General features: G+C 42.4%; 1 protein-coding gene across 2 annotated transcripts in view; it reads right to left on the bottom strand.

Moving 5' to 3' along the window:
* Window positions 1–14,533, bottom strand: part of LOC146494544 (protein bicaudal D homolog 2-like) — a 44,449-nt gene that overhangs the window by 6,752 nt on the left and 23,164 nt on the right. For both annotated transcript variants that reach the window (XM_085146547.1, XM_085146548.1), the window contains exons 3-9: window positions 9,192–9,344; window positions 7,842–8,056; window positions 7,504–7,750; window positions 5,497–5,754; window positions 5,162–5,365; window positions 4,491–5,039; window positions 3,862–4,013 (exon numbers count right to left, since the gene is read on the bottom strand). In XM_085146547.1, coding sequence (XP_085002673.1) covers window positions 3,862–4,013; window positions 4,491–5,039; window positions 5,162–5,365; window positions 5,497–5,754; window positions 7,504–7,750; window positions 7,842–8,056; window positions 9,192–9,344 — 1,778 coding nt within the window. The remainder of the gene's footprint in view (window positions 1–3,861; window positions 4,014–4,490; window positions 5,040–5,161; window positions 5,366–5,496; window positions 5,755–7,503; window positions 7,751–7,841; window positions 8,057–9,191; window positions 9,345–14,533) is intronic.

The following is a 14,533-nucleotide window of genomic DNA, read 5'->3' as shown; positions in this document are numbered from 1 at the left end:
GAATGTGGTTTATTGCTCTGAGCTGTAGCTGTTCACACCTGATCTCCAATTTTCCAGTTTGAGTGAGACAGCATAACTTCTATGCCTCCCTTGCATCTCCCATCTGTGTGCGAAATAGAAGATATGAAGTCTGTCTACTAACGCTCGTCATCACCGGGTGCTGCACTGCGGCATTATCACCTGTCTCCCGCTGTCCTTGCACACGTGTTAGTGTGTGTGCGTCTAAAGCTGGACAAGTATAAAAAGTGGGACACCTGACAGGATTTCAAGGTGGGGGGTCCATATCGCTACTCCCCATCTGCTGCCGTCGTGCTCCTGTTTCCTTTTATCCCTCTCCTGGGTCTTATCATTGCCTTTCAAGCTTCGTCACTTCCTTGCTACAGTCTCTCTCCATCTGCCCGAATCAGTCACTTTCTCTCTCATCTTGCTCATCCCTGTTTTCTGTGCTGCTGACAAAGCAAATCGAGTGACATTCTTCAGTAATGACTGACAAACCTATTGGGAGGGAAGGGCTGAATACGTTAGTGAGCAGCCCAACCGTACAGCACCAAAGTTCAGACACAATTTAACTGTTGGGCAGCCTCACCCAACTCACTTTCATTTATTTGAAATTAATTATTATTTATTTTTTGTTAACACCCTAGCCTGAAGCTATAGTCTGCAAACTCTTTTCTCTACAAGCCGTAACTGTCATCACCGATCTGTTCCGATTTAGTCAGTGTTTAGCAACTGAACTGCTGCTGCAGAAGCAATAAATAAATAACATAAAAAAAAATCCATAAAAATAATGCAAAGCAAGCAAATAATCTTTCAGTAGGTGAAGAATTTATCAGCTTTAAAAAAAAAAAAAAAAAAAAAAAAAAAAAAAAAAAAAGAACGTCTTGAAGGGAGCATCTGCAAACAGGAAGCGCAGATGTTTTTGCTGCGTGCGGTGCTGCACGTGGTGGTGGGCCATGTGAACCCTGGCCTTGCCAGACCACCAAACAAATACAAACCATGGCCCCCTCCTCTTGTGTATGCAGCTTGATTCCCTCTGGGACACACACCCAGACAATAGGGATCAGTGCTACCTCATTAAACCCAGTATGAGATTTGGGAACAACCCGGGAGCAAGAAGCGAGCTGGTGCACCTTCAGACAGTTCAGTCACTCTTGCATAGGGGTGGGGGGCATTTTTCCCGGGAAAAAAAGAGGAGTCTATTCTAAGCAGTGGGTGGATACAATAGGAGTCTTTTTGCCCTGGTGATCGGGAGTTCTAGCACAATAGCCGAAGGGGGCCAGGAGGCGACGGCTGGCCTTTTGAGCATTAGGAATCATAATATTCACACTCTGACAAACAAGCGCATTATCTACATCTCGCTGTAACGATTTACAGTAGCTGCTGCCATTTAAAGGCTGTGACTACTAAAACATTCATAACCAATAATTTCCCAATAGGACACAAACACACACATTCAAAACATGCTCAGCTGTGGTCTCGTCTAGAGCTTGATTGGTCATGGTGGTATGGATATCTCTCACACACACAGACACACACACACACACAAAGGGAAAACAACTAACATAGAACCAACACCAGAATAGCCAGATAACTGAAGGTGTACATTCTACAAGAAAACGTGATTTGCGTAAATGTTCGGACAGTTAATCAGCGAGATCAGAAGGCACGAGAATGTCGAGGCTTGTCTTAGGAATGTCGGAGGCAGGAGCTTACTGTTAACATGACACCAGATACTGCAGCCAGAGAGGCACACATACAGGAGGGGACAGTGAAGCCCACATACACGCGTGATAAACATTCCTGTGTTGCTTTCGTGAAATAAACTAAATAGAATTACTCCATCCTATTTGCTATTTCTGTTAAAACAAATATTGTTTTGTTAAATTGGTTTTAAAAACAAAAATGTTAATAATAAGTCTGGTGTGTCTTTTAGTCCTGTGAGTATATTATGTGCCAATTCCCTGAACAATAAGACCATAAAAAGCCCCACACATTCTTTCACTTCCACTTCATCTCTCTTCCCCTTTGTCAAAGACTATACATCATTTGAATCCACGAGTACACATCTCAGAAATCCTCCTTTACAGACTTTGTGTGAGCAGTGATAATCTGGAAAAGTGAAAGAAAAAAAAAAACTATCAAACTAGACTCCTGTAGTGGGCTTTAACTGAAGGCCTGGTCCTTCCTCTCTTTCTTTTCCACATGACAAGAGAACTGGGTGTTTGGCTGTGAGGAAGGATGGAGGGGGAACAGGGGATACAAAGAGGGGGGGAGTGTGGGAAACTTCATTCGGGCGAGTCCCCCTGCCTCTCAAAAGAGTCCCCTGACCCAACTGTGTCATATAAGACACAATTTACATACCAATACATGAGTCCCATAAACAGTGAATGTAAATCATACATAGTGGTGTGGTGCTGGAGCTGGAGCTGAAAGCCCAACAACATAGTCGGTGGAGCTGCTCTGGGCATATGGAGGAATAAAAACACATGGACTGAAACAGGAAGTAAACAGGAAGCTGTGATGTGCTCAAAAACATCTTAACCCTCTCCAGCAAAAGAAATTCAAAGAGAAAAACATGCAAATATGATCTTACACTTCAGCTGCTCGCCTCTGACACATGACACAACTATAGGGCCCTTCAGGGTAAAAAAAACAAAACAAAAAACTAGAGAAGAAGCCAAAAACAGGTAGTCGGTGCAAGAACTGGTTCCCTATCAGCCAAGGTTGCTTTTTAGTTATAATACTTCAGCATCCTCCAGAAATTTAGCTCTGCAGTAAATACAAAAAAGCCTGTGGCGACATGCCTATGTTTGCAGCCGGATGAGTTTTAAAACTGTTACTAATTGATTGGGCACTGCAGGTATATGGAATTACTTCAGCTAGTGCACTTCAGCGATCTGTATTGAATTTCTGCATGGGTAAGACGAGGGGTGCTGAGCTGCCCACACACACTCCCTGCAGCGATTATACTCTTCATTGTAAAAACTCACCTCTTCCTACCCTTCTCTTTCCCTTCTGCACAGCTTGAACTTTGCTGTGGAATGTAATACAGCTTTAAATGAAGGACAGACTGTCTCAGCATCTCTGCAGTGCTTTCTGGAATATAGCTAATATTTACAGGAAGAGCGGGCATCATTGTTTTAAATGAAATTAGCTCTCAAAAAAGCACATCAAAGCACAAAAATATTGTTCACACATGCACATGTGCACACCCAAAAGTAAACAAGCAAGCAGCTCATGAGTCCTTAGTGTACTACGTGTTGAGGGGTGAATGTGTAATCCATCCCAATCTGAGGTGGGATTATGCGCAGAACCTTTGACCGGCTTCTCTTTGGAATCAGAAAAGATTAACATGCGTGTTGGCCCATCTGACAGACATACACACATCAAGTCACCGGTCAAAAACAATGGTTATCCACATTAGGCACCTTCTGTTATTTATAGTCTGAATCTGTACAAATAGAAGGGATTTCTGGCTATGAATGAACAACACAATAGTGTACTTAAATATGTCATGTTTCAATATAAAAAATAAAGCCAACATATGGTAAACATGGATTACGTTACGACCATAATCTTATCTTCATGCTACCTGGTTATATTGTGTATGACCTTTGTGTTGTGCATGTGCAGCATTAATAAGAATGACACGTGTCTGTGTTACTGCTGTAGCATAGCAGCACAGTATGGAATTCATGCCACGACTTGCTACTGTCACAACCTCCTCTGGAGATATCAAATAAATAAAGAATTTACCAGGTTACAATGTTATGTCAGATAAAGACTTTTGTGCCTTTGATGGCAGGATGTAGATAAAACATATTTTCTTGACCATCACGCAGGTGCTGGCACGATTCTTACCGTGTGGCAAACATAGCCCGGAGAGAGGAAAAGGTGGCAGCGTCCTCTTTCAAAGCTTTGAGCTCATTCCTCAGTTTCATCATGGTCTCGGTCACCATTGCCTTTTCATTCTCATACTTGCTCTTCAGGTTGGCCAGAGCCACTTCAGCTGTCTGTGAGTTGGCAGAAAGAACAAAAGGGTCAAAGCACCTGGAAGAAGTTGGGGTATGCTTCCTAATTCTTTTATTATGGCGCATGATTTCAGCTGCTAATGTTCATTTTAAAAAACCCTAGCTGTGCGGTTTATGAGTTATTTTCACATCTGTGTTCTAATGCCCACTGTGTAGCCACATACATACTTCAAATGGCTACCAAACAACTGCATACACACTCCGCCTCTGGGTTATGGTTCTTTTTGCTTTGTATAGCTGTTCTCTGAATCTAACCACACAAATACTCGAGGCAGCTGTCACCATACAGCTGCTCTCTCAACCAGTGTTTGTTATAGATCTAGACTGCAAAGAATTTGCTTCAGCAGCTGAACACACCCAAAATAATTCCCCCTACCTCTATTTCTAACTTTTGTGAACAATGGCAAATGTTTGTATTGAGAGTACTTTGTTTACAGACACTCAAACAGATCAACTTACCTGCTTGTTGGCCTTGAGGACAGTGCGCAGGGTGGCAATCTGTTCCCGCTTGGTGCTGAGCAGGGATTTCAGTTTGAGGATCTCCTCCATGCAGGCTTCTTTGTCCTTGTCGGCCACAGTGCCCAGCTCCAGAGAAGCAACCCTCTGGCGTGACAGCTCGGTGGTGCGGTCCACTGCCAGCTGCAGGTGCTTAATCTGGTCTCTGATGATGGCGACCAGATTGTAGATGTTCATGGGCTCGCGTCGGTGGTCAGACACAGGAGAAGGCAGGGAGGAGATCGGGGAAGGTGCGCCATCGCTCAGGTCGGTCTTACTGGGCTCAGGGAAGAGGCCCTTGGTGAGCAGGATGGGAGAGCGGCGGCCGCGGCCTTCCGGGCTGCTCCGACCACCCTTACCCTCTTTGTAGAAGTCGAGCATAACGCGGTTGGGGGTTTCGTTGTTGCACATGCAGACATGGTTGTAGAGGGTGGCCAGTTCTTCACTGAAGGTGACCAGCTCATCCTGTGCCACACTTAGACTACCCTGAGACTCGCCTGCCACGTCGCTCAACTGAGAACACACCAAAAAAAACAAAAAACGCATTATTTCACTACAAAAAATGAAAAAAGCTTTTTTTAAAATAAGGCATATATAAAAACATCAAAATAAACATGTCTAGAGAAACACCTCACCTTGCGCAGCTCTTTCTCAAGCTTGGCTTTCTCTTCTCTCTCTGCATGGCTGGTCTTCTCCAGAGTTGTCAGGTTCTCTTTGAGTGTTGTCACATCGGTTGCCAGACGAGTGCGCTCCTCTTCGTAACGTGACTGACAGGCCTGGTATTCTGCTTTCAGGGTCTTCAGTTCCTCCTTCAGCTCTCCTGCCTCTGACACTGCAACCTAGAGAAGCAATGCGAGTGTAAATGAAACCCAAATGCACGACATTTTTCGGACACCCTATTTCATTTTCCTGCAGGTTTCAAATTTAATTTGACATTTTGCGCTGCCTACAATGGCCACATGCCATTTACCTTGTACTTGCACTCCAGGATCTCAGGTCCGTTGATGTCAACCTCATAATAGTCTACATCTTCGTGGCTATCACGTTCTTTCTCATTATCCAAAGCAGACTGGCGCTCCTTGCTGGCTTGGAGCTTGCGGATGGCATTGAGGTTCTCTGTGAGGCGGTTGACCTTCTCCTGATGCTCTGACAGAGCACCGTTCGCCTGCTCTAGCTGTTTCTGGGAGTCCTGCAGAGTGGACATCAGGTTGACCTTCTCACGCTCCATCTGAGTAGAAATGCAGAGACACAATTAGCAAAAGGACCTCGCCCTGTAACACATGCACTTTTGCAGTTTTTGTTAACTTGCTAATCTGATGAAGGACTCATGTCTTTAAATCATGTTATATATCTGGATTGTCTATCATGTATGTATGAGAGGAATATCGCTCACTAGGTCTGACATCAGAATCAGGATGACCTTGACAGTCTGCTGGACTCAGTTCAGCTCAGTGCTGGCAGACAGCCTGGGCGTGTCATCTTACAAAGACGCACACAAACTTGTGCTTTTGCAAGCACTGAGCTATTTCGGAATCTGCTCTGTAAATAATATTAAAGTATCATGCTCATCTGCATACATAATTTATTATTTCACAATAGCTCGTGAAGATTCATTTCTAAAAGTGACTGCATGCTTAACCAGAGAGGCTTGTTGTGCTCAAGAGCACTCTTTTATTTACATCAGTGGTCACATTAAAAACTTTTATGAGACACCAATGCTTGAAATAGTGTTTATGGGCAGTCAGCATAGCAGTGGCCATCCTTATCCTGCAGAATCTGTCATAAATGCTGAATTGCCAAGGACTAATAAGTTAACTTCCAACGAGTGGACGTTTGGGATTTATCTCTAAAGAAATAAGAATAGTATGAGTTGAGACACAAGAGCAGCAGAGACTAAATGAGAACGAATGTTTTTTGTTTCCTCTGCTCTGATTGCTGCCAGGAATCTGTGGAGTGATGTGTCAGAAGGTTTTAGTGGGCTGAATAATATGCTGTTGGGTCATATCAAACATGGGATTTTGTCACAGTCTGACAGTCTGTCCATTACATTAAACAGCACTGTGGTGGCTTCAAGTTCCCACATTAATCCAGCAACCATATTTATGTTTGATGAAGGGAGAAAAAAAAGACTTGGGCCTTAGGCATCAAATCTATCCACTATCCACAGGTTGCTAGTATTTTCTGGTAACCATGGTGCCCAATCAGTTGTGGCCTTGGACTCATGGAGTGATGATCAAGCAGATGGCAGGTCGTCCGGTGCCACCACCCGCCGCCTTGGGGTCACACGGAGCAGGATATGTGTGCGCGTCTCCCTGGATTAACTTTGCTGTAAGGAGATTTAGATCCCTGCAGCAGACTGGGGCACGATACAACGCTCCACTATAAGATACACCTTCCGTTCAACCAAATATACACTGAGATTTCAGGTCAGCTACACCCAGTTAACACTGAAGGAGTCCATCCTGACAGCCCTCCAATAAACTCTAGTGTAAATGTGACAATTTAAACCTTGTAAAAATGTAAAACCATTTTAAAGATGTTTGGGAATTAATTGCATTTTATACAGACATATTCAACTTTTGCTATTTTGCCAACAAACATAAATAGAGTGAACAAAATAGGACTATTTGTAAAAACAAAACAAAACAAAAAACAATACAAAAAAAAAAAATAAAACTAAATTTCAAAAGTTGAACATTATAACTTCCAGTATTGCTGAACTATCAGATTACTTTGATCTAAGTGATGCTAATAAACAGTCATAGTTCAAAGTCTAAAAAACCACTTACATGAGCCACTAAAGAGGAATTGCATGTCTTTCATTCTAGCGTTTCCTGGTATTAATTCAGTGCGTAACTGCATAAAAATGATTCACACCCAATAAGAGAAATAAGCTGAGAAAGCATTGCTATGAAAACAGACCACCATATATTGTATTGTGAGCAGAAATCACAAGCTCTCATGCAGAAACACAAACCTGCATCAGCTGCTGTTTGAGCTTCTGGATCTCTGAGATGTTAAGTTCGCTGAGCAGGTCATCAACAAGGCTGGGCACAGGACGGAAAAGCTCTTCCTTCTTAGGCATGGAGATCCGGTTGTCATCAGTGATGGCATTGGCCAGTTTGATGAAGCCATTCTCATATCCGTGGAGAGCCTCGTCGTTGTTAGGTTCAGTTGCAGCATCGTCGCTGAACTTGAGACCATCCAGAGAAATGCTGAGAGGACTGAAGAAACAATGTGGAAACTGTATGTTATTAAGAGCTTTTTTAAAGCCTCTTGTGAAGTGTATGAGAACCTGGTTTCTGTTCCATTTACCTGTTGTACAGAGTGTCACCAATGTTCATGTAGTGGGAAAGCTCTTTCCGCAGGGACGCCTTCAGCTCACGCTCCGTCTTGATGGTCTCCAGAGCCTCACTCAGTTGACGTTCAGCGATCTCCTTCAGACGGATGGCATCCTCCAGCTGGCTGTTAAGGAACTGAGTGTCCTCCTCTAGGCGACGGATCTCATGCTTCAAACCCTCAAACTCCACCTGGGAGGACAGGAAACCACTATCATGAGTTTCAGAATCACAGAATGCATATTAGCAGCTCCAATTAAAATGAGCCACTAAGCTGTAAAATTGCTCAAGATAATGTTAGGTAAGAACACATCCATCTGATTTTCCTTTTAATTTAGATTTTAAAGGGAATTTGATTTGGGAATCCTTTTCATTCCCTAAACAGCAGTAATATCTGTATAATTCATGCCATGTCTAATGAATATATAACACTATCCAAGGGGTTAAGAAGACGATCAAGAGCTCAGGCATAAACAGCATCCATCCATCCATCCATCCATTCGCTTCCGCTTATCCTTTTTTCAGGGTCACGGGGGGTGCTGGAGCCTATCCCAGCTGTCATAGGGCGAGAGGCGGGGTACACCCTGGACAGGTCGCCAGTCTGTCGCAGGGCTAACACACAGGGACAGACAACCATTCACACTCACATTCATTTGCACATTCACACCTAGTGACAATTTGGATTTTCCAATTAACCTATCCCCACAAGCTGCATGTCTTTGGACGGTGGGAGGAAGCCAGAGTACCCGGAGGGAACCCACGCAAACATGGGGAGAACATGCAAACTCCACACAGAAAGACCTGATGGTGGAATTGAACTCAGGACCTTCTTGCTGTGCGGCAACAGTGCTAACCACCATGCCACCGTGCTGCCCCATATATAAACAGCATCATCAAGTGGAAATATCCATGCTGTAAATATAGCTGCGCTTTATGTAAAAAGAAGAAATTTTTTTAGCTTTCATGGCATTTGAATAAACCCAGGAAGTGTTTTGTACCATGATAGACTCCCTGATATAGCTGCTAAGTCTTTCAAATGCTCCCACAACAAGACATTATGGGAAAACAAGAAGAAGCTGAGGATGATTTTAATATCACACTTAAATCTGAATGTTAAAGCGCAAAGTTTTTGAGCTTGTATGTAAGAGGGCTACTAAAATCCAGCATACAGTTAATGTATGTTAACAAAGTAGGTGGTATGCCTGAAGCCACCAGTGTAAGCTTCAGTGTGTGAGCTTCATGATAGCAGTGAAGGCACATTTAGTTTATTTTTGCTCTCATACCCATCCCTTTTCATTTTGCAGCTGCAGTGTTACTCTCTTCTCACCTGACTTTGCTTGAGCATGGAGACCTGCTTCTGCAGTGAGATGTTCTCTTCCTCCAGTTCAGTGTAATCCTGCAGCAGACGAGACTCCCTGAACTTGTACTCCTTGATGTCATCGCGCAGCTGATTCCTCTGGAGCTCCACCATCTGGCTGCTCTGTAAAGCCAGAGGAGATAGGCAGAGACAGAAGAAGAAGAGCTGTCAATGACCACTATTTCAATCTTCTTGGGCCAAGTGTGAGAGATGCCAAGTGACTGGATATTGTTGCTTTAGTTTAACCTTTTGTGTCACGTGGGCTCTTTAACACTTTAAGAGCGGCCATCTGGTCAAACTAAGTGTGTGTGTGTGTGTGTGTGCGTCTCTTTGTGTTCGAGAGGGAGGTGCCAGGTGTCTATCTGGGCAGCGGGCCACAAGTGTGCTTGCCTGCCAGTTCTGATGGCACCAAAGAGACTGAAGCCTACTTATCTCTCCTGGTGACAGCCTTTCAGTGGATAGAAAGCTCTGTAGTGGTCTAATTTTCTAAAGAGGAGTCTCATTAGGGTTGATTCCCTGTACGGAAGTACAGAAGGACCATTTCCAGAACAAGAAATGGCAATAATTATCTACATTTCATTGGAAAATGTTCTGATATACTGATATATGCTAAGTTGTGTCCCAGTAAAGCAAAATGCTGGTACAAAAGAAGAAAGAATAAACATGCAAAGAGTCCTTATGTCAATAGTGTGATTGCTTAGCAATTATTGCATGATAGCATGATGTTTTCCAAATGCAGTTTGAGCCCTCTTTCTGTGTAGAAAAGGCACCATTAATTATATAAAGGGTTAGAGAGGTAAACGGCATGTCCTTCCCCCACTTGAAGACGCCAACAAACTAAAAGCCATAAGGATCCGGTCAGCCCTGCTGAGCCACCCATGTCCTTACTAGCTTGTCTAATGCTTTTTTGTTATTGCTGCTGATTCATTCCAAAGCACGAGTAACCTGGACTTAGGTGAGAAACATCACAGTTCTCAGGTGAAGTAAGTGGACACTCGCTAACAGCTGTTGGGCGCTGTGCCTTTTCAACTAAGTGAGCATGTATGCAAGTACTGGGTGGCAAAGGTTCAATCCTCACACACCCGAACAGGAGAAGAATCTGCATATATTTACATTTGTTTCTCAGAAAGACAAGAATAGCAGCCTCTACATTTTGGATTTGCATGTGTGTTTGCGTGCTGGTATATATGTAATGCGTGTCCTTCCCTTGGCAGCGATAACCTAACACCAGAGGGAAAATTAGCCTCCCAATCCCTAGCCAGGTGGCCCCTTCCTCTCATGCAGTCGCCATGTGTCCAAATCACAATCCTTGCTCTCAGATCCTTTCAGGATAAAAGGAGTCACTCCTGAGAGGTTTTCTATTTGCAGACTTTCTCATATTGGCATCATGTCAAAACTGAATTCACATCAGTGAGATTTGTAATGGAAGCAGAGTGAGGTAATAACACCTTTTAGTCGAATATGCACAGAAACCTTCAGAGAGAAATGACCTACAGGAGTCACACATCACTCCTAACTGAGTACAATATCTTTATTACATAATGAAACTGTTTTAAATGTAAACAATAATTCGTCCTTCTAAAAAAAAACCCCATCTCAATATTATGTCTCAGGAGACTATTTCTTGTGATTCTTTTTGGAAATAGAATTTAGTTGCTTACTAAAAAAAATAACAAATAAGTTGCTAAATCCCCAATGATGACGAGTACACACACCCTGTCCTCTCTCTCTGTAATAATTAATCACTTTTTGCAGACCTGGGCTAAAGCTGACGTTTGAAGGTGCATTAAAATTCATCAGGGTTTTGGGCATGTCTAATGAGTGTGGGTGTTTGCTTTGCAAAAGCCCTGATGTCGGTGCATTGCTAAATAATGCATGAGCTCTGTCCTACCACTAAGCTTCTGCAGAGTGGTTCTGACTTCTGAACGAGAGCTAAATTAAAGCAAAAATAAAAAGAGCTTTGGAGAAATTCAAAAATAATATTAGATTAAAAGATTCAAATGTTTCATTAAGGCTTAGACGAGCTGTATCAGCTGGCTTTCAGGTCACTTTCTTGTCAGGGTTATGTGCCTCCGTTGAAGGGTCAGTGCTGTTTGGTCCAAATGAATACAAGCTGCCGCTGAACCTGATTAAGATCCCACTCCATTCTGATTTAAATGCATGGCAGGGTCTTAACCTTTCACCTTGCTTCTACATCCTCTGCTACACTGAGCCCCCCAAAGACTGAGAACAGGGCAACAGCCTGGCTGTGTGACAGAAAATGTAAGTAAAGGCTGTGGTGGCCACATGTGTTCCTGCTACAAAGAACAAATAACATTTAACTGGGAGAGAGAAATGAGGCTCCCTGGGGGATGTTTTTGATAATTCACAATAATGTGGGTGTGTGTGGCTGTGAGGTGCGACATTGTGAAGGCAATTTGTGGTGCCGCCAAAGGAGAGCGGTGACAAGGCGCCGCGATCACAGGCTTAAGTGTGGTTTGTAACTGTTGTCACTACAGGTGATGTCTGGACAGCTACCTTAAACAACAGCCGCGTACCACACACACGCACAGACAAATGTGCCACTTTATGCAAAGTGGGTGGCAGCAAAAACACCAGGTTGTTCAGCCAAGCTGCATAATTATTAGAGGTGGGAATCACCATACAACTCACGATACGATATTATCACAATACCTAATGCACGATACGATATTATTGCAATTTTTAAAAATATTTTGCGATATTCAGATTCTGTACATAAAGGTAAACTTTATCAATATTCATTTTATCTAATAACAAAGTCTCACACTCAGTCTTTCTCTCATTTCAGTCAGTTTTAATGTTGACAAACTGAACGGTTTGTATTACAGTCTAGTCCAACTTAACTGAATGCAACCATCTGGTACAATTATAGCTATTCTGAACTATGCAATTTATGAAAACTATGCAGCCCCTTCAGCAACTGAAGAATTTGAAAGTAAATTAAAACAAAATATAATTTTACATTAAATAAAAAAGTTTTAAACTTAATTAAAATAAAACATGTCTTAAATTAAAATAAGTAAACTGTCATGTTTATTGCTGCCAAAAAAAAAGTTAAACACATTTGGACAGTGAAGGAATGTCAGGATTCTTGCTCAGAAAAAGGATCAACATGCTCTGAAGTCAGAGCACAAAAACTTTTTTGTAACAAAATATCGATTTCTGCTGTCCCTGTATCGATACATTATTAGCAAACAAAATATCACGATACTACACAGTATCGTTTTTTTCCCCCACCCCTAATAATTATAGCAAAGGCACGATATATTAGATATTTAAAACAGAGATGGGGTAGTGTGTGCATGTGCACAGACTACACACAGCAGAGTTGTGAACATTCAAGGTCATACCGTCAGGAGCGAGAGAGAGAGACATAGAGAGACATAGAGCATCTTCCAGCTAGACAGTCTAAACTCTCCATTTCAAATCTCGAGCTTTCTTGTCACCAGTAAACTGCTTTTGACAGCATAGAAAGGCTGAGCCCACTTAAATCTCCCAGAGCTCGGAGCAATTTCCAAATGTGTTTGAGCCACTCTAACCTCTATTTATATGAGAAATGCTTCCATCAGCCGGTAAGCCACAGACGCAAAGTTTCCGGATTAACACAAGTGTAGATTAGGAATGTTTTAATGCTTTGTTAAAGGCCCTGCTGTGTTCTTAATAACACCAGAGAATCCAGCTTGCATTTCTGAAAAACAAAATCCATTTTTACTAGTCTCTTACCCGGGGTTTGCTTCCCTGAAAGCGTTGCCTAGACTCCCAGATGTCACAGAGCTGTATTATTTATATTACAGCACAGACCGGCCTGCTATGAATATATTTTTATCCTCTTTCTGCTCCTTCTCTTAACACACTCACTCCACTGACCTCAATTTCACTCTATATCCTCACTTTGCACATATTCATTTTTTCCCCCACAAACATACACAAAGTGCAGAGAAGCTCCCAGATGACCTGAAGCAAAGTGCTTCAGCTTAATAATATTTTATTTTTTTACCCCCTTTCTCAGCTTCTTTTTCTGACACCACTGATCTGCATTTTGCACTAAAACTGCTGCTTTCATTTTCCAACCCTCACCTCTGCTCTTGCATCCCAGAATGCTGTAAGAGGCAGTGTGATAAACTTTAGCCCTATCATATCTTTCTATCAGATAAAACCAAGATTGGACAAGTTCAGTGATTCTAAAAAGAACACAATAAAAACTTTAAATGCCCTGCAGTCTCTAAAGTAACTCAAGGTCATGTCAGCTCATGTTTAGTCTAACTCAACTTGCAGCCAAAGCCATCTCTTAAGAAGAGACGAAGAATAAATCACAGATGAACTCAACCCCCCCAGTATAACTTCAAACACAGCAAAGGAAAAATAAAGCCTAAGGGCATCCTACTGCTGTCAACACCAAGAATGTGGGTGAAAGTAAAACTGCTTTTATCCTCCTTCTTGCTGCAACCAATTGTCATTCTCTTCATCTTACCCAGACTCCACTAGGGAGCAAAAACACAGCCAAGGTCACACTTTTCACTCAGTCTGTGAAAAGCTAAAATGTGAATGGAACCTGGGGAATGAGTGGCTGGTGGTACTTAGCACAATGTGATACTGTGGAAAAGGCCGCAGGGTGTACAGTGAATTAGGGTTTTTGAGGTCATTTGGATGAGAGTGCAGAAGAGTGAACAAATGTGTTTACACCCATTAGTTTAAGTGAATGTGTAGGCCAATGGGTTTGTTGTTGATTTATTAACATCCATTAATCTACCATGAAAACCCTGATTGGTGCTTAGAATTAAAGCTTAAACGAAGAATGCATGTTCAAAGCTTTATGTCATAACTTGACAAAAAGATTCAGGCAAATTTATCTGCCATTTCTTTGTCCTAATCTTACTTACCAACAAAATGTGAAAGTACCCAGATGCATCAGATGCTCCCTAAGAAAGCCTGAGTCTAGAAGAGAAGCAGCTAGCTAAAGTGATAATGTTGTTTCTCTAATTAACCCACATAATATCTGGAGGGTTTGACTAGGATGTAGATCACTTGTGACAGCAGTAGTAACCATGGCTTGTGTAAAAAGATCAAGGTCAATCTGGCTTGTATCTGTCTTTGGTGTTTTCACACCTCTTCTACTACTGATTATATTCTGAGAAATACTTTTTTAAACCTTTTCCTAGCATATAGCCTCCCTATCTTGTCAGTACAGCAGGACAAGAGTCGATCTGTCTTGGTATAATGTAAGAAGAAAAAATAGGGCAGTCAACACCAACACCGCAGAGCCCTCTTTGAGTCCTATTCCATTAACCTCA

This window comes from Neolamprologus multifasciatus, chromosome 20 (genome assembly GCF_963576455.1).
Source record: "Neolamprologus multifasciatus chromosome 20, fNeoMul1.2, whole genome shotgun sequence".
In the NCBI taxonomy this organism is placed as follows: Eukaryota; Metazoa; Chordata; class Actinopteri; order Cichliformes; family Cichlidae; genus Neolamprologus; species Neolamprologus multifasciatus.
Note: the sequence above shows the minus strand (reverse complement) of the source record. Positions and strands in the feature narration are given on the sequence as shown.